The 26,079-nt window shown below is 39.9% G+C and overlaps 1 protein-coding gene across 6 annotated transcripts in view; it reads left to right on the top strand.

The window, feature by feature from the left end:
• Nbn (nibrin) overlaps window positions 1-20,976 on the top strand; it is a 36,119-nt gene extending 15,143 nt beyond the window's left edge. For 3 of the 6 annotated variants that reach the window (XM_021160787.2, XM_021160788.2, XM_029476365.1), the window contains 8 exons: window positions 4,575-4,704; window positions 7,583-7,855; window positions 9,654-10,098; window positions 12,260-12,328; window positions 14,833-14,982; window positions 17,155-17,268; window positions 19,348-19,397; window positions 20,601-20,976. In XM_021160787.2, coding sequence (XP_021016446.1) covers window positions 4,575-4,704; window positions 7,583-7,855; window positions 9,654-10,098; window positions 12,260-12,328; window positions 14,833-14,982; window positions 17,155-17,268; window positions 19,348-19,397; window positions 20,601-20,628 — 1,259 coding nt within the window. In that variant the 3' untranslated portion in view covers window positions 20,629-20,976. The remainder of the gene's footprint in view (window positions 1-4,574; window positions 4,705-7,582; window positions 7,856-9,653; window positions 10,099-12,259; window positions 12,329-14,832; window positions 14,983-17,154; window positions 17,269-19,347; window positions 19,398-20,600) is intronic. The other 3 variants (XM_021160786.2, XM_021160789.2, XM_029476364.1) reach the window with 2 other exon arrangements.
• Window positions 20,977-26,079: the final 5,103 nt, after the last annotated feature.

Here is a 26,079-nt window from a genome sequence, read left to right on the forward strand (position 1 = left end):
GTGTGTGTGTGTGTGTGTGTGTGTGTGTGTGTATTACTAAATTACCTGCTCAGTCTCGTTTTACTTGTATGTTTTCAGGAGTGACCACTTGGTACTGAATAACCAGTTGGTGTGCTCTTCTCTAGAAAAGAGAATCTGTCCAGCTCTGAGCATTCCTCAGTTGCCTGTAGTTGTTTATGTAGGGTTGAGGCCTCCTGGGCTTTCTGCTGACCACTCCGGTGTTAGGGGAAATATTAAAGAGAGTACAGCATATTTCCACACTTGAGCTGCTTACTCTCTGCCCGGCTGGTCTCTCTGCCTCTAGCTAGCCCCAGCAGCCACTGATAGCCATGGTTTGCTTGTCTATGGAGCTGCTAGTTCCTTCTCGGCCATAAACCCCCTGTGGACAGTGGTCCTACATTCCAGTAACCCAGTAAAACAAAACTCTAGAAGCTTATAATTAATCAGTCAGACTTATATATCAATAAATTCTCAATTCACAAGATGCCCACACAGTAATTTCTGGCAAATTGAGAATGGTACAAGCTGCTCACCTAGATTAGACAAGTTACCCCATTTTTTCTATCCCTATATGATATTAAATCTACCTGTGGCTGTTTAAAATCACATTCATTCTGCATCATCCAGGTCCTCACCCTCCATCTTGCTTCCTCTCCTCTTTCCAAGTCGATCTCTGTCTCTGAAATTCTTAGCTCCACCTTCCTTTTCCCTTTGGATCACAGGCCTCCTGCTACACTAATATTTAAATTAATTCAACAAGGAAAATCCTGCTAAACATCACCTTTTCTGTTCAAATAAAAAGAAACTTTTCTCTCAAATATAGATTGAGCACAACTATTACCATTTTGTAACTTACAAGGTATAAGGTAGACCTAATACCCCATCCAACATTTTTGACAATAAAATAGAACACTGTCATCTATCCTAAATTAAATGATTTATAATTCTTCACCTGACTTATGTCCTGGCTTTATAGATTGTCTGCCAGCTGAAAACAATCCTTTCAAATCTGCTCTCTCAATGTAAATAGCCTAGAATGGCTATGAGACTATAAGTAGTCTTTCAACCCCGTCAGAAATCTGAGAATGACAAATATATCTGAAAATATAGGAAGCCTAACGCAGTTTCCAGAACTGAGACAAATTGTAGATTCAGCTGCCTACGTATACAGCCCCAGTAAGTCAGGAAGTTGGAGCATCAGTCTTCAGCATTCTGGCCCAGGACCATCTGACAGACCTTTGAAAAACAGGAATTATTAAGGACTATCCTATTCTGTCTCATAAGAACTAAGCTGTCCTAACCTGTAAATTGTGTCCTTTCAAGAACACAGCTCTGTAGGAGAGATAGGCAATTTCTGCCCAGTGGCCACCTAGTCACAATGTATAGCCTTACCTGGAGGTATAGATAGATGCTCAGCTGCATCTTTGGATCCATAAATGAGGAGCTGTTACTAGCAGATTTGTCTCAACAACAAGTGAATAAATAACATTAAATATCACATTCTGTGGAAATATTTTTTTTTTCTTGGTTTTTCGAGACAGGGTTTCTCTGTGTAGCCCTGGCTGTCCTGGAACTCATTCTGTAGACCAGGCTGGCCTCGAACTCAGAAATCTGCCTGCCTCTGCCTCCCAAGTGCTGGGATTAAAGGCATGCGCCACCACTGCCCGGCTCTGTGGATTTCTGATGTTTTTGTAAACCAACTATATATGTAAAGTAATCAGGGCTGTTCTCCACTAACTACTCTTAGCTATTTATAATTAAATATCTGAAAAAACCCTAACAATAAACTCAAAGCCATGAATTTGCTATTTGGCCCTTAACTTGCAGGCTTAGTCATCTCAGATCAGTTTATAATGACAGGTATAGAAGAACTGGTTCTAAGCCCTGTACTTTTGAAATTCTTGTATCAGTAGAAGAAATTTATACCAATAAAACCCTTGATTTTACATCAAAATAAATGCAGTACCAGAATAAGAAATTATGACTTCAACATAATAATGATTATAAAGATTTCTACTAATTGAGATTATGGCTATACAGTCAATTCTAGCTATTTCCTCCCTGTACCAATTATGACCATTTCTAAATCCCCTAGAAAGACAACCTTAGAATAACCACCTCCAACACCAAAGCCCAGGAGCTGGGGCAATGACTCTTCATAATTTCTTCAAGCTGAATATGGGGATATTTTTGAAGTCAGGGGGAGGGGTAGGGAGAAGGGTTGGGAGGGCCTTAAGAAGGCCACACCAATGATTGATTTAGTCATTGATGCCTGTGTCCTGAGTGGATCTGGCTGAAAGTCCAAGACACCAGGAGTTCAATCAGGACAGCATGTCTGACGATGAGACTCACCAAGGTTATATATTCTGTAATATACAAATCTAAAAACAAAATTTTAGTATCATCAAGATAATTTTTTTTTTTTTTGATTTTCTGGAATCTGGTTCTCTGGGGGTCTCCCTCTATCAGGTCTGATCCACCTTACTCTGGAAGGTGGATAGACATAATCACCTTTTTTAAAAACGCAAAGACAAAACCTTTCTCCCAAATCAGCATATTCTTTAGCCAGTAATCAGAAAATCTTTATTTTGACCTCTCTCCCAGAGAAATAATATAACCACAAAACTCAAAATCACACCCATTTTGAAAATTAAAACAATCCCAAACAAATGAAGTAAAATAAAATACTGCATGTGCCTGTTCTTAGGCCTTATCTGTTTTGCCAAGCAGGAATATTTTATTTATTTTATTAATACCTGTTATAATATTTTTCTGTTGATCTCTCTACCTGGACCACAGACATTGTTAATTAATACCTGTCCATAGCAGGCAATGATTATCACCGCCCTCTCTACTTGGAGTCAGTGACTAATTTTCCCTATCCTAGTTCCAAACTGGGGGTGAAATTCCCCATGTGACTTCGTCAAAATCTGTATATAAATCTTTCCTAAAAGCAAATAATTCCATTCCATTCTACAACTCTGTGACTCAGAGCAGCCTGCACTGCCACAGCAGGGGACCTCAGCCTGCTAGCTGTTTCTTAGTTTGAATTCCAGAGCTTGAGTCCATGTGACTAATATTTAAATTAATTGGACAGGGAACATCCTGCTACACTCCGGCATGTCTATTGTTGTTGACCTTATTTAGGTCATGTTTCAGCAGTCATGTTGGTGAAACTTTGGGTGTTTTTCTGGCACTACTAGAAAATGTAGTATCTTGCACACCCCTGATCCTCTGACCTCTGCCTCCTCTTCTACAGTGTTCCTTGAGCCTTAGGTATGGGAATTGTTCTGTGCCTCGGGACAGGGTCCTTTAGAGAGTTTTTTGTTTATTTCTCCTGGTAGCTTTTCTTTGCCTGCTTTCATGAGCAGGTTTTGGACTTCGGCTAATAGACAAGGTGGAGAACATGCTCTCCACTTAAACTTGCGGCTGCTGTAGCGTGCTAAACAGTGCCTGTGAAATAGGCAGCAGTATACTGTATTGTGTTCTGCAACCTTGGTTTAAATAGATGAGGAATCTTTGAAATTAGAGTTTTGACTAGGAATCGGTTAGGTATAGAGAGACTATCAGGCATACTGATGAGTAATAATCACTGCTGCCTTTGCATGTATAGAAGCTATCGGAAGAATCTTCCGTGCATCATTACAACTTAGCTTGAAACAAAAGTCTTTTAAAAGATGTTTTATACATTGTATAGGCAAGGAAACTAACGTAGAGAGAAGTTAGTACATTAATATGAGTTTATAAACCAGATAATCCATTCAAGCCAGTTCTTACATCACAGCTGCTGAGACCTGCTGCTGCATGTGTATAGTCTGATGTGCTAAGTGAAGCACATTTGTTTCTCTTGCTGACCAAGCTTCACAAATATATAATTTGAAGTGCTTGGGACGTTTTAAACATGTCACATAACTTCTTTTGCTGGAGTTGTGTTATGATTAATATTTCCCAGAGTTCACGAATAGAATTCCCAGAGTTTATCTTTAGAAGCTAAAGATGAAGTCTTCACCCTTTAACAAGAAAACTAACCTACATATCACCATATTCCTGAGGAGGCCATCCCTTCAGTCTGTTACAGATCTGTCCAACTTTTTAGACGTAGCGTTTGCCTTTTGTGTTGTGGATATTATGGGGTTGGGGGCCAAATGTGTCAGTCATTTAAGGCATAAACAATAAGCATGAAAATAGCCACTGGCCCTGTGGCAGGAGCTTCTTGCATCCTAGCCTCCTTTGTGGCATCTGGCCTCTGTTTCTGTTTAATGCTCAGCTGTATTTACACACCACAGAAACAGGTTTTACTTCAAATTGGAATTCTTCAGTTCAGAATATCCTGGGAAGTCACCAAGACATCTGGGTGCTTTATTTGATTGTAAGTGCGTGTCTCACAAAGCCCTCAAGAGCCACTGGCTTTGATGTTCAGAGTGACAGGGTGAGACAGTCCCTCTGGCTTCCTATTGCAGTCCATATATCTGTTTATGTTGCCCCCCAAAACAACTTGAGGTTTTTATAATTGTTTCCATCTTATGCTTAATAGTTGTGTTTTTTGTTTTTTTTTTTTCTTGCATGATGTACAGAATTAAAGACAACGACTCCAGGACCAAGCCTTTCCCAAGTCCTGTCAGCCAATGGAAAAATAATCCCAAGTGCTCCAATGAATATGACCACATACGTAGCTGACACAGAATCAGAACCAGCAGATACATGGTAAAGCATCTCAGCATGCTGTTGCAATGATTCTATCCAGGAAGGCCATATTCAAGAAAAGTTGCTGTTTTTATCAAGACAAAGCATGGAACGGAGCGCCAGGGAAAATGATATCTCACAAGGATCATCAATTTTTTTCTCCCTCTCCTTTTCCTTTCCCTTTCCCTTTCCCTTTTTCCTTCCTTTCCCTTCCTTTTTTTTTTTTTTTTGAAAAAATTACCCCTTTTTTTTTTTTCCTTTCCTNCCCCCAAAATTTCCCTTTTCCCCCCCCCCCCCCAATTCATAGCCTCTTTTTTTTCTTAGGTGTGTGTGTGTGTGTTTGTGTGTGCGTGCCTATTTGTATTCCTAAATGCATACCTACAATCCGCTCAGTCTGTGTAGTATCACTTGTATGAATGTTTTCAGGGCTGACCGTTTGGTATTGGGGAAGACTTTCTCCCACTCTCAGCATTCCTTTGTTGGATGTAGTTCTTTCAGCAAGGAAGTGTTACAGACCTGTGGGGTCTTGAACTTTGTTAGAGATGCTTAACTCTGTCATTGTAGGATCAGAGTAGCTGTAGACCCCAGGTAGCTAAGTGAGGGGGGTAGTGTGGCAGAGCTGAGTTAGTCTACAAGCTGTTCTGTTACTGCTGTAGGGTAATTTTTATTAGTCTTTCAAATGTGTTTTAAAGAGAAAAAGTATTAGTGACTAATGAAATAAATTTAAAATAGAGTAGCCCATACATATATGTATTTTTAATTACCCACAATACATCATTGTCTAAAAGTATTGAATGGAAAAATTGCTGAAACTAGAAATGTCTAAGTTTTAACTTACACTTCTGAAGAGCATGATGAAATATCGTAGCACAGCAGTTCTCAACCTTCCTAACGCTGTGACCCTTTACTGCAGTTCCTTATACTGTGGCCAACCCCAACTATAAAATTCTTTTGTTGGCACTTCATAACTGTGACTTTGCTACTATTATGAATCTTAGTGTAAATATCTGTATTTTCTGATAGTCCTAGGTTACCCTAGTAAAAGGGTCATTCAACCCCCAAAGGGACCACGACCCACAGATTGAGAGCCACTGTCACGTTATCTTACCTGCATGTACAGTATTTCTTTGTTCAGTGGGTTCCTGCTGTCTATGCTACCTACCTGTTGGTCACTAATAGCTGTTGTGGTTTGGAGTGACTGGCTTAGTGCTTCAGTGCTTACATTCATGTGCTTTTACATAGTAGCCGGATGCTGCCTCACAGTGCCTAAATCATGCATCTCTTTAATCACGTAGTGATTATTTTATGTCTTATCATAAGAAGGGTGGGTATAGTGCAATATGATAGTTTGGGAGACACCACGTTCATGTAACTTTTATTATAGTACATGGTAATTACTGATGTTTTAGTTTCTACTGTTAACCGCTAATTTAAGCCTACTTTATAAATTAGTGATATGTATACATAAAAATATGTATTTACATAATTTGGCACTATCATTGCATTCAGGCCTCAAGTGCCTGGTGGTCTTAGAATATATTCCTCTTGAATTTGAATATATTATTATAAATGTGTTAGTTTGTATAATTGTTACAGATAGCCATCCAGCGATGACCACACAGACACAGCTTGTCGCCAATTAAAAGGTTTTTTTCCAGGCCCCTGGACTACATTTAAGTATTTGGACCTAAGTGTAGCCCTAAGCATTTAGACCAGGAGGCTTTGAAAGGCAAAAACCATATCCTCAGCAGCTATGGAGCAGGGAGTGTTACACAAACGGACAGTGTAACAGACACTAAAATAAATTAGCTGGGGCATCTTGGCCTTGAGTCCTAGAGTAGAGCTGGGTAATTTGCCATTGATTCTCTATCAAGAGGTCAAATTCTAGTTAAACCTGAAATGGCCTCAGTAAGAATACAGGATGGAGGAACTTCTGGACTGTTTTGCCATTTTACATAATACCTATAATTAAATATTTCTTATAATTCGGGAGATAATGTATTAAGTCATCTTGGATATCTAGATAGTTAATATTCATCCATACATGTCATTTTTCTATGGTTTTTCTTATTTGAAAAATTCTGTTTGGCTTTTGTTATCTCTGTGATAGTTTTCATTTATGTCTTATTTTTAATATTACACAAAAACATGTTCTATTAAGATAGTTAATACACTATGTTAGGTTGTATATAAATTTATACTATTATATTGTGAACAGAACTTGTAAAAGAAATAGTTAATTTTTAGTAGTTGTTGCTTAAAAGTGGTTTTTTTTTTTTTTTTTTTTTTTTTTTGGTTTTTCAAGACAGGGTTACTCTGTGTCACCCGGCATTATTTTTGTTTTTTGGTCCATTCAATCATATTGCACAAAACAATGTATGTCTATAAAATATTTCTCTAGTAGTCTGGAGTTCTACAGTAAAGACTACCATCTGGTTAGGTAGTCAGATATCAGTTTGTCCAGGGTGATTTAAATGCACACACAGCAATCTATGTGTGATGCTGGAGTAATATAGTTTTCTTGATTTCCTGTATTTTATTATAACACTTTCTTTCATGAAGATAATTTTAAAATGTTTAAATAAAAATTACCCAGGCCTACCACCTTGTTGAGTATACAGTGGGATGCTAGGTTAGGGTCGTGAGTGTATCTGGCAGTGTTTCTGGGAGAGTATCTGAAGGTGTGTGCTGTGGGGAGCCTGCTGGGCTGTGTGCCAAGAGTATGATGTCACCCTTCAGGCACTAGACAGCCAGGGTGCTTCTCTCTTGGAATGGGAAAATATGCTAGCTGAATTATTTTCTACACTTCTGAATTTGTTTCTATCAGAACATTTAGAGAGCTTTATTTGTGAGTACACGTTGTTGTACTAGTTGTTTGCCTCTCTGTCCTTCCCTATAGTATGCCTTTGAGTGAAAGACCAGAAGAAGTAAAGATCCCTGGACTGGAACAAAGCTCTAGGAAGCTTTCAGAAGAAACATTCAATATAAAGGAGGCCCCTAAACCAAGCTCCAAAGCTAATAACCTAGCATCAAATACGCTGGTTAGGGGAAAGTCCCCGAGCTATCAGCTTTCTCCAATGAAATTTCCTGTTGCAAGTAAAAATAAGGATTGGACTTCTCAGCAGCAGCAGAACTCCATCAAAAACTACTTCCAGCCATGCGCCAGAAAAAGGTATGTTGTCAATAATTCCTCTACTGTGTCTCTGAAACACATAGTTCAATAGACAGATAACTATAGAGCAGTATTGTATTTAGCCTGTTTTGTTGGAAAATAAACAGAATGTTATCTATAGAAAGTATGTATTTGGGTTTTTAGAAATGTGTGTGTGTGTGTGTGTGTGTGTGTGACGTTTTTGGAGGTCAGAAGATAGCTAGTAGGTGTCAGTTCTCTCTCTTCACCATGTGGATCCTTGGAGCCACTGCAGATTATCAGTGTCTTAGTAAGGTTTCTATCACTTCGATGAATCACCATGACCACAAAAGCCAAGTTGAGAAGGAAAAGTTTTGTTTGGCTTACACTTCCAAGTAATAATCCATCCTGGAGAGAAGTCAGAGCAGGAACTCAAGCAGGGCTGGAACCTGAGGCAGGAGCTGACGCAGAGGCCATGGAGGGGTGCTGCTTACTGGCTTGCTTCCCACTGCTTGCTCAGCCTGCTGTCTTATAGAACCCAGGACCTTCGGCCCAGGGTGGCACCACCCACAATAGACTGGGCCTTCACCTTAGCCCATTATTAATTGAGAATAGCCCTACAGCTGGATCTCATGGAGGTATTTCCTCAGGTGAGGCTCCTTTCTCTATGATAACCTAACTTGTGTCAAGGTGACATACAAACCCATCCAGTACAGTCAGGATTAGTGGCCCTCATCAGCTGAGCCATCTTGCTGGCCTACTGGTTTTATTTCTTAGCTTATTCCATCTCAGGTTTGTTTGGTTTTTTGTTTTTTGTTTTTTGTTTTTTTCTGAGACAGGGTTTCTCTGTGTAGCCCTGGCTGTCCTGGAACTTACTCTGTAGACCAGGCTGGCCTTGAACTCAGAAATCTGCCTGCCTCTGCCTCCCAAGTGCTGGGATTAGAGGCATGTGCCACCACGCCCGGCTCCATCTCAGTTTTGTCCTTAAAACCCACTAGGCCCATTATACAGACTGCACTTCGTGTTTCTTCACCTTCCTAAGACTTTAGCTTTGTTTTTGTGTGCTGCCTGTCTTTAAGAAAGATTAATCAAACCAAAGTTCCAGAGTCATCTTTCTCGTCTTTTTCTATAATAACCTATCTTGGAAGGTAGGGGGGAAAAAAGGGTAGTTTACTTTGGTGTAATCCTTAATTGTTTCCTCTCTGCCTCCCTGAAGTCACCTCTCCTCTACTGGACATTTGCAGCCAGCTTTGTACTCAGATCTCTGACAACCATGAAAGCAGAGAGCAAGTGTCACTCCTCTGCACTGTTGTAAAATGTGTGTTAGCAAACTGTTTAGTACTTCTTGAGTGAATGATGTACTGTTGTATAGAGGACTGTTAGAGACATGATCACATACTAATTCCAGTATTCAGTTGATGTGTGTTCTAAGTTTAGCCTGTTTGGCTTGATTTCTTGATTTCTAGACTCCAGCTCTCTTTAACTCATCAGGTAGAAAGGTTTTCATTGCCCATGAATTCCCTACACTGCTGAATAAGGTGCTGCCTTTTGCCAGCGGGCCCTGTGTATTTTTATATATTTCTCTTTTCCCTCACATTAGTTTATTGGATGAGTCTACATTAGCAGAGGGGACAGGGCTCTTCAAATGCTTTAAACACAGGATCCGTCTGTCCTGTCAACACAGTAGAAAGAATACGAAGCACACACCACTGGGAAGGTTGACTTTCAGTAATATTGCTAATAAAGTCAGGGGAAGGTTATGAGTTTCCTGGCCTGAGTAGTAAATAATGACAGATTAAACAAAATCCCTCATTCCAACTTTGTTTTCCTTTTCAAACAGAAGGGAAAGGGATGAAGACAATCCAGAACTGTCCTCATGCAAATCATCCAGGATGGAGCTGTCCTGTTCTCTTTTAGAACAAACACAACCTGCCGGACCCTCACTGTGGAAAAGCAAGGAGCATCAGTCTCAGAATGAGACCCTGGACAGGGAAGCCGACACCTCATCTGTGGGTGGGATGGACATAAAACTCAACAGGAAGAGTCCTGACAGGAAACCATTTCCCACAGAAACTCTTAGACCAAGAAAAAGAAAAGATGTTGATTTAGCTACAGAAGAGGAAGTATTGGAAGAGTTACTGAGGAGTACAAAGCCAGAGTTGGCAGTTCAAGTGAAGGTTGAAAAGCAGGAGGCAGATGTCACCATCAGAAAAAAGCCAAGGATGGATGCAGAGAGGAATCGGCCCCTGAATGGTGGATCAGAGCCGGAAAGCAACAGCGCTCCTGTACGTAACTGTTTACTGTATTGTGAGACAAGATCTCAGGTACCCAAGGCTGGTCTCAAATGAGATGCATAGGGACAGATCATCTTAAAGTTTGGTCCCTCTGCCTTCATGTCCTGAGTGCTGTGATTGCAGTTGAGATCTTTAGATGGCCTTGGCTTCTTTTCCTTAAACTCTGTCCCAGGTGACCCACTGCATACAGTGAGCACAGACCTGCAGAAGAGTGGTTGTAGTTTGAGTCTCAGAAGCCCTTGCTCTGCCTCTGCCTCTGCCTCTGCCTCACAGTTAGAATCCAGATAGGAAGAGACAAAAATTGAGTACCATGTACCCATGGACACCATTAAAATAGCATTCTGTGAAACAACAAAAGGCTTTTATTTAATATGTAAGGATTCGTGATAATGTAATTAGAAAATAAAATTATGTTATTGTATGTCTTAGTTAGGGTTTTACCACTGTGAACAGACACCATGACCAAGGCAACTCTTAAAAGGACACCATTTAATTGGGGCTGGCTTAGAGGTTCAGTCCATTATCATCAAGGCAGGATTATGGCAACGTCCACATAGGCATGGCGCAGGCAGAGCTGAGAGTTCTACATCTTCATCTGAAGGCTGCTGGCAGAATACTGACTTCCAGGCAGCTAGGATGAGAATCTTAAGGCTCACGCCTACAGTGACACACCTACTCCATCAGGGCCACACCTTCTAATTGTGCCGCTCCCTAGGCCAAGCATATTCAAACCATGACACTGTGGTATATGGTCTCATTGTATAATTTTATTCGTATTTTACTATCTTGAAACTTACAGTAAACTGATGTAAGCAAGGGGGCAGCAAACCACCCGTCAGAGCACTCCATATGTCAGGAAAGGTTCTTACTATAGATACAACAGAGAGAATAACCACAGGTATTTGGGGAGGTCTGAAGCAGCATGGCTACCTCTCTGGGGCAGAGAGGAACCTAGCAGACAGAGATATCTCTCTGGTGCACAGAGAAATTGGGGAGCGGCGCTCACTCATTATAAAGAAAAGGTATCTGTAGGGTCAGGGGAGGGAAGCCTGTAAACCGGAGCATCATGGGAGTGTAGGGGGCTTTGGTACACATAACAACAGATACAAATTAATAGGGACCAGAGGACCCTCAAGGTTACCGTGGCACTTTACTATGTAACTAGATGCCCCATTTGCCTGTCTCCAGGAGGAGCAGATGAGTAAGTGGCTCTTTCTGTGGCAGACAGCAATCCGTTTCACAAGCTCCTGAGGAGTGCTGCCTTGGAGCTTTATCTGTCCACCTATGCTGTAGTGCAGCCTAAGCTGAGCCCAGATTCTCCTCTTGAGACGTCACGCTTTGGTTTGGGGGAGGGGCTAGTATTGGTGGTTCCCTTTGGATTTAAGGATGACGTCATAAATAAAATGTAGGAGTTAAGAGAGAATAAACAAGTTAGGATCTATTTAAAAATAGATCACTATATTCTAGAACTAACTTGTTTTTAGTAAGAATCTTTTCAGAAAGGTTTCAAAAAGTATTAAGGATATTTTATTTTTCTGGTACTCAGGAGGCAGAGGCAGGCATATCTCGTGAATCTGAGATCAGCCCGGTGTCCTTAGTAAGTTCCCAGCCAGGCAGGCCTGCATAGTAAGACCCTGTAACCAAAAACAAATGAACAAAAACAAAGCACAAAAACCCCCACCTTGTAATTTTCAGGTAATTGCTGATTCTCTTGTATATGAGAGAAGTGGTATATATAGAGAGGATCTGCGAGCCCTTCAATCGACGTTTCTAGTTACTTGGACAGCATGATACAGCAAGCATCACATAGAGGAATGGTATAGTTAACCAACCTTACTCAGTTAGAGTATTCTTCATTTGATTTTCTTAACCCATTTGGAGGATCTGTCTTTGTAAATGTGTATACAGGAAGGTTGGTCAGCGCTTATTGATAGTCTACCATCCCAGCCAGATAGAGCATCTTCTTTACCATTTTTTACAATATAGGTTAACTGGTAATGTAATTTTCTGGCTATGATTTTATGACTTTATGTTGTGTTTACATTTTGTTGGATATAATTTACTTTTATTTCCAGGTTCATAGCATGATCGTTTTTGAGGTTTTTAAAGAGATTATTTACAACTCCTATGAACAGTGATTTTTATTTTTTAGCAAGAAGATGAAAGAGAAAAGAAAGATGAACTTCAGACAGAGTCGTGGTCAACAAAACAGGAAATAGCTGTAAGGAAATTGCTGTATTCTTGCATACATTTGACTTAAAATGACTACCATCATAGACATTTCTGACAGTTTACATTTCTTTTTATAATTCTGGTCCATTTAGGGATTTGCCTATTCTGTAAAGAGATTATGCTGTAGCCATGAGACATTAAAGAGTATAGAGAATCTTAGGTTTAACCGCTTTCTCTGTACTGCATGGATACAGTCTTGAGCAAATGGTTTTCTTAAGGAAACTTGTTTATAAAACAGCTGACAGCTGAAACTTTTCCAGCAGGGTTGTTGTTTATATCAAAATATGGTAATGTAGATGTGGTGCCTGTAAGTTCCAAAAGAGCTAGGCCAGTTTTACTTAAGTAAGGTTCTGATTACATTCATTAGCATCAGAGGAGCTTCTATGGGGGCATTGTTTGTTGTTGTTATTTCTATCTGCACTCATCTTGCATATAAATTATATAGTTCATCAATTAAAAGGATTAATAGCTGGGTGTGGCCTATGCCTTTATTCCTAGTAAGGCAGAAGCGGGTGGAGCTCCGTAAGTTCTAAGCAAGCCTGGGCTACATAGCAAATTTCAGGTTAGCCATGATTTCATAGTGAGACCCTTTCTCCGGAAAAGACAAAAAGAATTAGGATGGTCAGCCTTGATGTGTAAGTATCAGGATGAATTAGATTAGATAAGGATTAACTTAGAAATAAAGAGAATTGCAGATCCAGGCTATGAATTTTAAATCACTACAGTCATAACTAAGCTCAAACACATTGTTGTTAATCAGAATAGGAACTATTATAATCAATACATTTTTGCCACTGAGAAATGAATTTTTTTCCGGTAGCATAAAAACCCAGATTCAAGGAACTCTTAAAAAGCATATCTGCTTATGGTAGTGTTTCCCTGTAAAACAGTGGCAAGATGCCTGAAGCAGTGGTAGTCAGCTGGCAAGAACGTGGTGGATGGGGCAAGGCTTCCCATCCCGATTCATTTCAACTTTGGAAGTATTGATTGTGTGGTGTGCAGTTAGATGTTGTCAAGGAAAATTGGGGCCTTTCTGACAATCAGTGCAAGCCGTAACCATTGTAGCTTTGGGCACATCTCATTGGTTTGTTGTGCATCTTTTCTTATGCAGTGGTTTTACTAGGAAGTAACTGAAAAGCTGCACTGGGTCAGGCCAGCAGCATCCAGCCAGTGACATGGTTTTGGGGTGCAGGTTTGGTTTTGGTGAATGCCCTGGAGCTTCTCGTCCATCCAGTAAAGTAGCCATCACTGATTTGTGTTGCACATCACAGTCTGATTGAGACATGGTGTGTTGTATAGATAAGAGAAGATAGATGATACTCAAGCTGATGTGTTACTTACTTCTTATCATCATCATCATTATTGCTCAGCTCACAGGCACCCCTTTCACCTTTCCAGTTTACTCCAGATGCTGAGCAATAGTTGACCGGTCCCCATGGTCCCAGTTCAGCAACTTCTCTTGTAGCTGTAAGATCTTCTTCTTACGACTGCTCACTTCTTGGCCATGCTTTCTGATGGCTGCCACCACATTCCTCATTTTCAAAGCTCCTGCCTCTTTTGCCAGACCTCTTGAACAATCACTGCATTATATGTTCATTATATGTTCATATGTTCTTGGGTCAAGTGCTTCGCATGTAGTTTCTGCTGACTTATGAGCCATTTTGAACTCAACAAACCCACTCAGATTTCCTTTTGTCTAACATCATTTTTTATAATATAAAATAAGCAGAAAATAAAGGCTTTATAAAAATATAAAGCAGGAAATATACATTGCAATTCTATATTCTGAAATCACATTTGTTAAGAATGTGTTTCAGTAGCCGGGCAGTGGTGGCACACGCCTTTGATCCCAGCACTCGGGAGGCAGAGGCAGGCAGATTTCTGAGTTCGAGGCCAGCCTGGTCTACAAAGTGAGTTCCAGGGGAGCCAGGGCTATACAGAGAAATCCTGTCTTGAAAAACCAAAAAAAAAAAAAAAAAAAAAAAAAAAAAAAAAAAAAAAAAAAAAAAAAAGAATGTGTTTCAGTATCATAGAGCAGATTTTAACAGTGTAAAACCTACTGCCAATTCGATAGTAGTAAATTACATAAGCACAGAACCTCACTGAACAGATTATCAGTTAAGGACCAAGTGTGATCAGAATTCTAGATAATAGTCATGGCACCCAGTATTAATGGAAGAGGCAGACTGTGGTGACATATGTCAGGAGAATGTCTATAAGAAGGAAGCTTGCTGAGGTAGCCTCTAGGTGAAAAATACTGTACACATTATAGTCTTCTAGGTGGACATGCTAGAGATGTTTTCAGAACTGTAGAGTTCCTGAGTCATTTTCTGGTTTTGAAATAGATATGATTGATCCCAAACACAAAGTTCAGGTGCCAGAAACAACTCTGTTTTCCCTTGGGTATTTGGACTTTTTTTCTGTAGATCTCTAAATGACAAATAGATTTCCCTTGCCTTCTGATCTTATCTACCCATTTAATGTCCACTTAAGAATCGTGATGATCTTCAGGACAGCAGTGAGGAGCTGCCACGGAAACTGCTGCTGACTGAATTTAGGTCATTGGTCGTCAGTAACCACACCTCGAGAAATCTGTGCATAAATGATTGTGGTCCACTGAAGAATTTCAAGAAATTCAAGAAGGTAGGTGTCTTTATTAACCGTGTCGCCAGAGGGCAGTGTTTGCATTGTTGTTAGAAACAACACTGGCACTAAATACAAATAAAAGGAGTAGTTAATGGGATTTTTTTTGTATTTTGTTTTGCATTTTAAACTAATTTGTTTTCTGTTGTGTGTTATGTGGAGGTTAGAAGACAGCTTGCAGGAGTCAGTTCTTTTCTTCCACAGTGTAGGTTCTAGAGTATGAAGTCTTGATTGTCAAGATTGATAGCTTGTGCCTTTATCTAATGAACCACTTGGCCAGCCTCTAAAAGCAGTATTTTGAAAACCTGTTCTATTTCTTCTGCACCAAACAGAAGGAAAAAAAATTACTAAAAGACAACACAAACTATTAATAAACCTAGGACACTTAGAAAGAAATGTACTGAATGATTGCTTCGTTCTGAGGCTGCTGTTTTCCCCAACTGAAGAATGAAGGAGGCTTTATTACTAAGGACAGAGTCACACTGGTTCTAATGTTGCTCTGTGACGACCTGAAATCGTTCTTCACCTCAGCACTTTATGAAGATAAGAGAGTTAAAGAAATAGAGTCAGTAGTGAAATTTCATGGTTGGGATAGTATAAGTGAAACTGTGTACTCTGTCACTGTCAGACCTGATGTGTGCACTGTATTTATGTCACTTACCCCTTCCTTTTACTCCCCCAAGTCCTTCCACTTTTTCCCACTCCTCGTCAAAGCCTCTTTTCCTTTCGATATTATTGTTATCCACACAGAAATTAATAAATAAGTAGAACCTACTGAGTCTGTTCAGTGGCACTCCTACTTGGGACTGTGATGGCTAGTTTTCAGAAAGGAGGCTTCCAGGCCAAATCCAGCTCGATTCTTCCAACTCTTGTGTTTTCAGCAATAAGGACTTGCTTCAGCTTCTGGGAGGCAAGCGAGGGCTATGGCAACAGTCCATATTATTTTGGGAATTGCTTGGATTCCTCTGACCAACCACTCAAAAGGAGATTTCTCATGTCTGTACTGGGGTTTTTGTAACTGTATGGCTCTTGGGGGGAACATTTTTACCCTAAGTAAAGTAATTTCATTAAAATAATAATACATGAGCATGTGCACATGTGTGCACACATGCTCAGACACATTTACACACTTATACCTGGAACTTTCTCCACCCAATCCTGAGTATTGGGGCTCCAGGAATGCACCATCCCATGCTGGGATCTAACTCATGCCTTCACGCATGCTAAGCAGACACTGTGCCAGCTGAGCAGTAGTTCTGACACTGTTTCTCATTTTATTTAAAAACATTTATGTAGGATTATTTGTTTGTTTGCTTGCTTACTTATTTTCTATGTAAGGGTATGCACATGCCACAGCATATGTGTCTGGAGGTCACAGGACAACATGTGAGAGGTATGTCTCTTCTTCCACTGTATGAGTCATGAGAATTGAACTCGGGTTGACAGACTTGATGGCAGGCACCTTTACTCCCAGAACCAGCCCTATTTTTTCTTTTTATGATAGTCTTGCATGAAGTGTGAGCTTGCCTGGAACGTGATATGTACCCAGGCTTGCTTTGAACTGTGTTATCTTCTTGCCCCAGCCTTTCAAGTGCTGGGATTATAGGTTAAACTTTGAAAAACTTAGAATAAGATACAGTGTTTTAAACTATAGTTTGTTTTCTTTGGGTTGCTTTGATTGCTAGGTAATGAATTAAAGCAATTTAAAAATAAAACCTACAGGCAGTGGTGGCACACACCTTTAATCCCAGCACTTGGGAGGCAGAGTCAGGCGGATTTCTGAGTTCGAGGCCAGCCTGGTCTACAAAGTGAGTTCCAGGAAAAGCCAGGGCTACACAGAGAAACTCTGTCTCAAACAAAACAAAACAAAACAAACAAACCAAAACAAAACAAAACAAAAATTAAAAAAAAAACAACCTACAATTAAAACTTCTAAGTGTTTTTCATTCATGTGAAAGTCCTAATGGCATATCTAGTAGTAGATACAGTAATAGCAGAAAAGGGTGGGAATGCATGGGTGTGGCGCAGGTGTCTGTGTCTCCTTTTCGGTAATAGAATATACACACCTTAGACGTTTATGCACAACTTCCACTGTTTGTATCTTATTTCTTTTTTAAAAAAATAGTTATCTTTTTTGTGACTATGCTTACCTCACTGCTTCCTCTTTGGCAGGCTACATTTCCTGGAGCAGGAAAGCTTCCACACATCATCGGAGGATCAGACTTAGTCGGTCACCATGCTCGAAGGAATACCGAATTAGAAGAATGGTTGAAACACGAAATGGAGGTAAGTAGAAAGGGAGGCCCCCACACGTGGGATTGCACTTCAGCCTTGTGACTCGTCAGTGTGGGTGATACATATGCATGTGTGAGAGTGAGTGTGGGGGGTGCCTGTGCACAGAGCTTGATTTCAAGAGTCTTTTTTATTATTACCCTTTTTTGTATGCATTTGTTTATTTCTGAGACAGGGTCTCTCACTGAATCTGGAGTGCCAGCTGCTCATCTGTCCCCTACCTATCTTTCCCCTAGTGCAAAGATGACTGTGTGTACCCAGCTCTTACGTGGGTGCCAGGGCTCACACGCTAGCATACTTGCACAGCATGCCCTTCATCCACAGAGCCATCTCCCTGGTCAATTCATCTTAAAAGGAAACTTAAGTGACTTTAGTGACCTGAGGCAGGAGCTGATGCAGAGGCCATGGAGGGATGTTACTTTACTGGCTTGTTTCCCTTGGCTTGCTCAGCTTGCTTTCTTATAGAACCTAGGACTACCAGCCCAGGAATGTCACCACTCACAGTGGGCCCTCCCCGTTTGATCACCAACAGACAATACCCCACAGCTGCTCATGGAGGCACTTCCCCAACTGAAGCTCCTTTCTCTGTGATAACTCCAGCCTGTGTCAAGTTGACACATAAAACCAGCCAGTACACCAAGGAGAAGGGAGCGGCACCAAACACACAGCAATGCTCCTTGAATGCTTGGGAGGAGTTAAATGACAGTGCAGCTGTTGGCCTTTTCCATCTTCTGTTGCTTTCCCTGGGAGTTAGAGAGGTGCTTCGTGAGTGCTGGGTGCATGCCGCCAAACGCTTGGTTTGTTGCCACAGTGGTCGGCGTGTATACAGCTGATGCACACACACCTGAGCACACCACACAGTGACATCTTGCCCTAGGCTTATCCCCACTACCTCCTGTCTGTCATCTGGACTTTTGTTCTTTGTCTGACCTTCTACTCATGCTGCAAACCCTTAATTTTCCCAATCACTGGGCCAGTTCTTAAAGTTTCCTTGAATTGGTGGTGATGTCACTTCTGAGAGTCAGACATAATCTAACTCTGTGCTCCCTGACTGGAATATGGTCCTCATTGTGTAGTAGGCACTAAGTAAGTACTCAATAAGTTGGCCTTGAAAGTGACTAAATGTGGAAAAACAAATGGAGGGTGTCTTTCTGGGCAGAGGGAGAAATAGGAACAATACCACTCAGATTTTCATATTTAGGAGAAGAGTCTGTTTGTCCTTCTGTTCTGACTAAGAAAGCAAGCACACAGGGTCTATGAGGGGGCACGAGGTGGTTAAGCGGCCAGCACACCAAGAGCCAGATTTAAGGTTTGCACATTTGAGGGTCAGACTGGGGAGTCATTTGAGAAAGGAGCCTGCAGCAGGGGCTTTTCCCTGATCTAACTCTGTTGCGTTAGGAGCTTGGTGAGGTCTTTTGAAAATTATTGTGGCCAAAAACTTCTCTGTCCTGATTTAGCAAGAGGAAGGGAGATTGTTCGCCTGTCAGGCTGCTTTGACTGCAGATGACGTGATTCTTGCACTTTCAAGTCATGGTCACTGGAATGACTATGACTCAGAGCAAGCTAGACAAGTCTCTCTTTAAATCCGTAATTAAAAGGTTTAATTTTGTGGTTTTGCATGTTTCTGTGTGTGTATGCATGCACTTCCGTACTATTTTATGTGCCTGGAGGCCAGAGGTCAGACTTTTGGAGTCTGCCCTCTCCCTCTGTCATACAGACGTGGGTATTGAACTCAGCACATCACGCTTATCAGCATGCAGCCTCACTCACTGAACCAGTTTCAATGAAGCCCATATTCCATCATCTTCCTTGAGCCCAGAGCACTGAACTTTCTGCCAGAAAGACTGTTTAGAAACTCAGTAACCTAGCTCTCTGTGTTGATTGTCTTTGAAATTGTCTAGACAGTTACTTAACTACAATCGTGCAGTGATTTTAGCATGAAATGAAAATAGAGGGGTTGGCTGAATGGGAAGACTACAGAAGAACACTTGCTGACGAGTGACAAGCTTGTGTATGGAAATCTGGAGGTATTTACTGCTGAGTAAATGAGCCACATTATGTTAACTTTGACAGGTACAGAAACAACAAGCAAAGGAGGAATCTCTTGCTGATGATCTGTTTAGGTAAGATTTTACTTTTCTCCCAAGGCCATTTGAGAAATGTAGATATAATTCAGTTATGTTCATGACAGTCAAATATTTGTTTCTTCTGTCCACATAGGAGAGACACACAGTACTTTCACATAAAGAAAGTTTGACTTTTAACTCATGTATTTTTATTACTTGAACACATTGATGAAATTTCCTGGCTATAGATTTACGATTGATTCAGTCTTATCATGACATGTTTAAATTTTGCATGATATCCTTCAGGCAAGGGAAGGTCCCAAAAGTATTTCGATTATCAATCTGTGAGGTTTTTGTTATAGGAGAATTAAAGGAAAGGATTTCAGAATCAGACAATTAAAGAGTCCAGACCATTTGTCTAGTTTTAATTTGACAAATGGATAAAATGAAAGATTGGATGAGAGATCCAAAACTGGTTTTGCTTCCTTTATGGCAGGCTTTAGAAAGTTGCTAAGAATTTATAATTTAATATATTTTGAGACTTCTAGAAACCCAATAAACTTTGGAATGGTTACCTCTCAAATACTAATGAACTACCAAGTCAGGTAGACACTGGCTGAAACAGAGCACCCTTCTTTCTCAACCTAAAATACAGGATGCCTTAATCTTTTTTCTAAACACATTTATTGTGTGTATGCACACATATTTATCTATACCTGCATTTGGGCATGTGTGTGTTGAAGTATGCTTGGCATAGTGAGTGTGTGGAATTGAGAAGACAACTTTCAGGAGTTCGTTTTCTCCTGCCATGTGGGTCATGGGGACTGACCTCAGGTCATCAGGCTCAGCAGCAAGGGCTTTTACCTGCTCAGCCATCTTGCCGCCCCCCCCCCCCCCCAGTATGTTTGCAGCCAGTTTGACAATTGTATTGACAGTAGATAGTGTAAAGTAACTGGTAAGAATGGTGACGATACTGAATTTTTATGAGTACAAGAAAAATCAATGAGACATCTGGCTGCCGAAGTTATATAGGAGAAAATCTTATAAAGCAGTAATTATATTTTGGAGCCACTAAGCTTTTTGTGCAAAGCATATACTTCATTTTGGGGAAATGTTTAGATGGGATCTATTCAAATCCACACTAAGTTCTTATATTATTGTTTTAGTTTTAATGTGGTCTGCTAAAGTGAAGACTGCAGGTTGACAGCCCATTAATGGAATCTCTACTGAAATGTCCTTTAACGATTTTTTTCTTTGCAGATATAATCCTAATGTAAGAAGAAGATAATTGAACCTTATAAAGGAAGCTGTAGAAACACATTTCTACTTCAGACCAACTGAGATACGTTAATATAGTACATAGAAATTATAAATGCTTTAAGGTTTCAGTTTATTAAATAAAGGAAACAAACTCCATTCCTTTTGTGTGGTAACGTTGTCTCTGGGGTGAATATATACATTATAATTATCCCCTCTTTTTAAATGTGTTTCTTACTTACTAAGTAATTATTAGAATCATAGTATTCAAAATCCTGAAACTCCATTACGGGTAAAGACCAAAGTCTCCCATCCACTAGCTGATTGATTCCTGCTGTGTTATGGATAGATAGATAGATAGATAGATAGATAGATAGATAGATAGATAGATAGATAGATAGAGATATACATATATTTATATCTATATATAAACACAGATATAGATGTACTAGATACATTTTTTAAGAGTTATTTCTTTATTAACATATATACAGTTCTCTGTGCATGCATGCTTACACACCAGAAGAGGGCGCCAGCTCAAATAGGTGGTTGTGAGCCACCATGTGGTTGCTGGGAATTGAACTCAGGCCCTCTAGAAGAACAGCTAGTGCTTTTACCCTCTGAGCCATCTCTCCAGCCCTCATTCAAATTCCTGTGCATAACACTTTTCAGGAATTACATTTGTAATTACTCTGTGCCTTGGTCATTTTCACTGTAGATTGGATGGTAGGCACATCAATGTACGTTTTCTCTTCCATTATTCTTTAGCCTCCCTAAGCTGATGTGATCCCAGTGCAGTGGTGTCCGTGAGCATATGTCCCCCATCTTAGTATAAGAGATTGAGGTAGTATGCAGCCTCCACAATGACTAGATCATACCAAAGAGAAAGATGGACCCCTTTTTGGTGGTTTTACTGAGCACAGTGACTCTGTCTTGGCTTCTTAAATGTCCCAAGTATTTCTGTCTATAAAGTAGAGGTAGTAGGTTGCCTCTACCTAAAAAGGAAAATGGTAACTGGAAATAGATTCTTTTTCAGATACTTTAATATAGAGACGTAGATCTCAACTCCAGCTGTATATTATATCTTATATTCTAGAAAGTATATATATAAACCTTTTATTATGAACTGAAAGCTTTCTGGTCAATGTAAATTCTGCCTCACCTCTTTTAGTTAGAACATACCTAGAAACAAGGTAACTATTTGCTGGGTCTTTATGGGACACTGTGTATGTCCCTTTACAATTATATGTAAGTGTCTGGATCAGCTACTCTCTACCTTTGACCAGACCTCAGAACATACTACTTCACTTTATAGAGTCATAAATATTTTATTTTATTCTCAACCTTCATTACACTTTCAAATTCCTCATTTGTGAAACAGTGAGCATATGTCTAAAGCATTGCTCTTCCTTGACACATTGAAGGAATAGGCACTAAAGGTCTCTAGTTTCAGTTCCAGTGCTTTTGTTACAATTCCATGTATGGGCCTGAGAGATGGCCCAGAGATGAAGAGCATTTACTGTGGTGCTGGAAAGAATCTAAGACTCTGCACATTAGGCAACCACTCTACCAACTGAACTACATCCCCAGCCCAAACTTTGAAATTTGGATAAAGTCGCATTTACCTATTTCCTTTGGTATTTTTCCTGTAGCATACATACACAAAAATAGTATTTAACTCCAAGACTTGGGGTTATTCCATAAGGTTACATTTTAATATTTCCATAAATACTAATATAAGTCCCTTAACTTTGAGTATGATGTAATGTATGGGTCAGGGGTAGGTAGGTTTTTCTCATATGAACCTCAAACATTGTTTATTTGAAGAAGTCTTTTCTACATTAAATTATCTTGGCAACTTCATCACACATGAATTATGTTTACCCATCCTGTCACTAGACTACTCTTTCTTGGATTACTGTAATAGCATGTAAGCTTTAGAACAAATATTCTTGTTTAAGTGCATTGGAGGCTCAAAGCTGATGTTGAATATCATGGTCCACCTTATTCACTGAGGTAGGGGCTGTCTCACGTCATAGCTCAGATATGGCCAGCCTCTGTGTTTTAGGGATCCCCTATCTGCCTTCTGGGGGCCTGAATTTCAGTGCTGTTTGTGATGAGCCATCTCCTCAGTCCCTGAGGCCCAATACTTCAGTCCTCCTAGCAAACCAGGTTGTATGTGTTACGATTTTAATTGAAATTGTACTAGAAATTAGTTAAGAGAACTGATATCCTTTGGTGGGGGTTGGGGGGGGGAGTTCAAGACAAGGTTCTTCTGTGTACTCCCTGGCTGTCCTAGAACTATTAGTAGACCAGGCTTGCTGGCCTGAGTAGGATTCCTGCCTCAGCCTCCCGAATGGTGGAATGAAAGAGTGTGCCAGCACACTGGGCATGATAAGAACTGATATCTTTAAAATAGCCAATCTATATATTCTGTCAATTAAATCTCCCATTTCTTTGAACATTTTTGTCCTTTCATTGTAAGGCTTGCATGCTTTAAATTGAACCCTAGCATACTTAGTAGTTTGACATTGTAAGTGGCCTTTCAAAAAGTTTATCTTAAAACGATCTATTGCTTGTATATGGAATTTTTTGTATAATGAATGTGGAACACTGTAAGTAGCTAATTTCACCTTAATACAAATTCAAGGGTTTCTTGGTAGACTTTTTTGGATTTTTACACATACATTATTTGTGAATAGATTTTGTATTCTAGTTGGTTTGCCTTTTCTCTCACCTTATTAAATTGACCATTAAAATAATGTTGAGGACTCAGAGCAGGGTCGTGCTGACTGCATATCCTTTTATGTTCTGTATGAGGTTTGTTAAGTCTTCAGAAATTCCACTACCATAAGCGTCACTTAAAGGTCAATATGAACTGTTGTGTCTAAAATAACTTGAGTCACAGCTGACCACCAGACAGTGATTCCAGCCCCTTCATATGAGCTCATTGTGGGTGTTGTCTAGCCCTGAGAAATGTTCAGGGTTGTACCTTCAATTCTCAAAGTCTGAGCTATGTCCCTAATCAATCAGCCTTGGGGGTGTGCATTCAATACACTATCCCTGTCTAAGACAGTTGTTCATGTGGTTTGTGGGGCAACTCCTGAACCCAAACATGTTATGTCTGAACATGGCTATTCAGACTTTCCATTTCTTGTAGCAGTTTTGTTAGTTTGTCTCTTTCAAGGATTTTATCCATCTCTTGTGCTTTCATATTAAGTTCTGCATTTTTGTTATACTGCTATCTCCTTTTCCATTCTCATTATTAGCGCTTTGTTCTTGTCTGTCTGTCTGGGAACATGTCTAGCCTTCAGATTTTGAAGGCCACTTCATTTGCTATTAATTTTCACTATTTGCTTTTTTTATACTCAGGGACTAATTTGGTCTAGCCCCTATAGATCATTTAAGACCAATATTAATACCTGAAACTGTCAGTCTGTATCGCTGTTGACAGCTGTGTGGTATTCAGTTTTTCCTCAGCTTTTCAGCCTTTTCTTATTCATTTTAGCTCCTGAATTGGTTTTGTAGCTTTATCAGTTTTTAGCTAATGTTAAAATATGTAACAACCCACTTTAATAGCAACACTTAATGTATACTGTTTTTAATGCCTTATAAAAGTATACCAACTATCTTATTATTTGTGCTTTAATTCATATTTTGATTTTAAGTGTTTTCTTCTTAACAGTCAGATTTTAAATACTTTTTGTAAAACTTTTCCACTTCAGCCTTCGTTTTCATGTAAACACATCTCACTAGGTTTACGCCCCTTCAATGTGAAGGTTAAGTGCAGTCTCATGTTTTCAATCTGAGTCTAGTTCACAATAAGGAGTTACCAGAACTTCCTTTTTGAAAATAAATTTAGAAGATTCCATCATTTCCTATTAACTGCTCCATCATGGTGGTTTGAATGAGATTCTTCCCCACATGACCCAAGTCTTAGATATTGAATATTTGGTCCCCAATTGGAGGCTGTTTGGGAGAATTAGGTGTGGTTCTACCATATGACTGATGTTTTGAGAGTATGCATCACTTTAGAGTTCTCTCTGCTTCCTGTTTGTGGATCAAGATGTGCACCCTCAGCTGCTGTGCCAGTGCCACGCCTGCTTGCCTGCCTGCTGTCATGTTCCCCCGATGATAGTGATGGGCTCATTCCTCCCAAATACATTCTTGCTTCTGTAAATTTCCTTGGTCACAATGTTTTCTTATAGCAATAGTAATATAACTAAGACATTCATACCTTAAATCTTTTTGACAATACTAATATTCTCATGTTCATTCATACTAAAGTACTACCTGTGTACGTATTAGGGGTTCCAAGGCATTCCTCCTGGCTGTGGTGACCTTGTGTATTTATTCTATTGTTTGTTTTTAATCCCCATCACAAATTTTGAGGATTCTTTCAACAATTTTAAGTATGGTCTTTTCTCACATGATATATGGAGGTGCTCACATGCTAGAGGATGTACTTAGTTCATGAAAAAGAAGTCTAATACTAAAATGTAAATGGAATTTTGGCCCAGAATTAATTGACAAGAGTACAGAGGATAGTACATGAGAGCTAATGCTTGAATGGGATACTCTACTGGACAGCCAGTACTGAAGGAGCTGGGAGAAGCTAGAGTTTGAGAGGGGTTCGAGTACCAGGTTTATTTAAGGACTATGGCATCTTATTCTTAAAATGTGTTAAATTCATCCCCTTCCCAACAACTGCAATGAAATATAAAACAATCTCCTTAAATATAAAGGAATGCCAGCCAGCATTATTTTACCCCAGAAATTACATTAATGATACTGTTATTTCCAGTTTATAAGAGACATTAAAGAAAAGCATCAATCCAACCCAGAGCTCAAGCGCGGGCAAGGAGGAGACTACTGAAGTATGGTCAGACATGTATCATTTTAAAAGGGTGTGAAGTTGCTCTGAGAGTAGTTAAATTTTTATAAAGAGCTAGAAGTAGATGTGACAGTTATAGAATGGTTAATGGTTGTCAGGAGTAACCGGGAGGTGTGTTAGCTATCAGCAGACTAAACAGCACTGGCAGTGAGCCATGAGCACTTAGAATCTAAGTGACGACACGCCACAGCAGGTTGTCCACTTAAGGAACTGCAAACGGAAGTTCAGTGAGCACATTCTAGATAAAATTATACACCCCCCACCACCACCAAGGGGGAAAAAAACTTTGAAAAGTTCAATTTCCCAAGAACCCTGGAAGACTTTGTTTAGCAGTAACACATTTCACAGTTTCTAGGGAAATGCAATTGAGACTATTAGAGGAGATAAATCTAATAACCACTGTGGGCTGTGGTATCATTTCCTATGAATGAACACTGTTACAGATCTCAAAATAATCACTTTGAGAATGGGAAAGGGCACAATCTGATTTTCCACATTAACCTTTAATAATTCTGCCAATACCCAAACAGTAACCGTGCCCCAAATCATGTGTCATTAATAGAAATTAACTCAGTGTTCACACAAGGG

The sequence above is a fragment of the Mus caroli genome, chromosome 4, assembly GCF_900094665.2.
Source record: "Mus caroli chromosome 4, CAROLI_EIJ_v1.1, whole genome shotgun sequence".
NCBI classification, from domain to species: domain Eukaryota; kingdom Metazoa; phylum Chordata; class Mammalia; order Rodentia; family Muridae; genus Mus; species Mus caroli.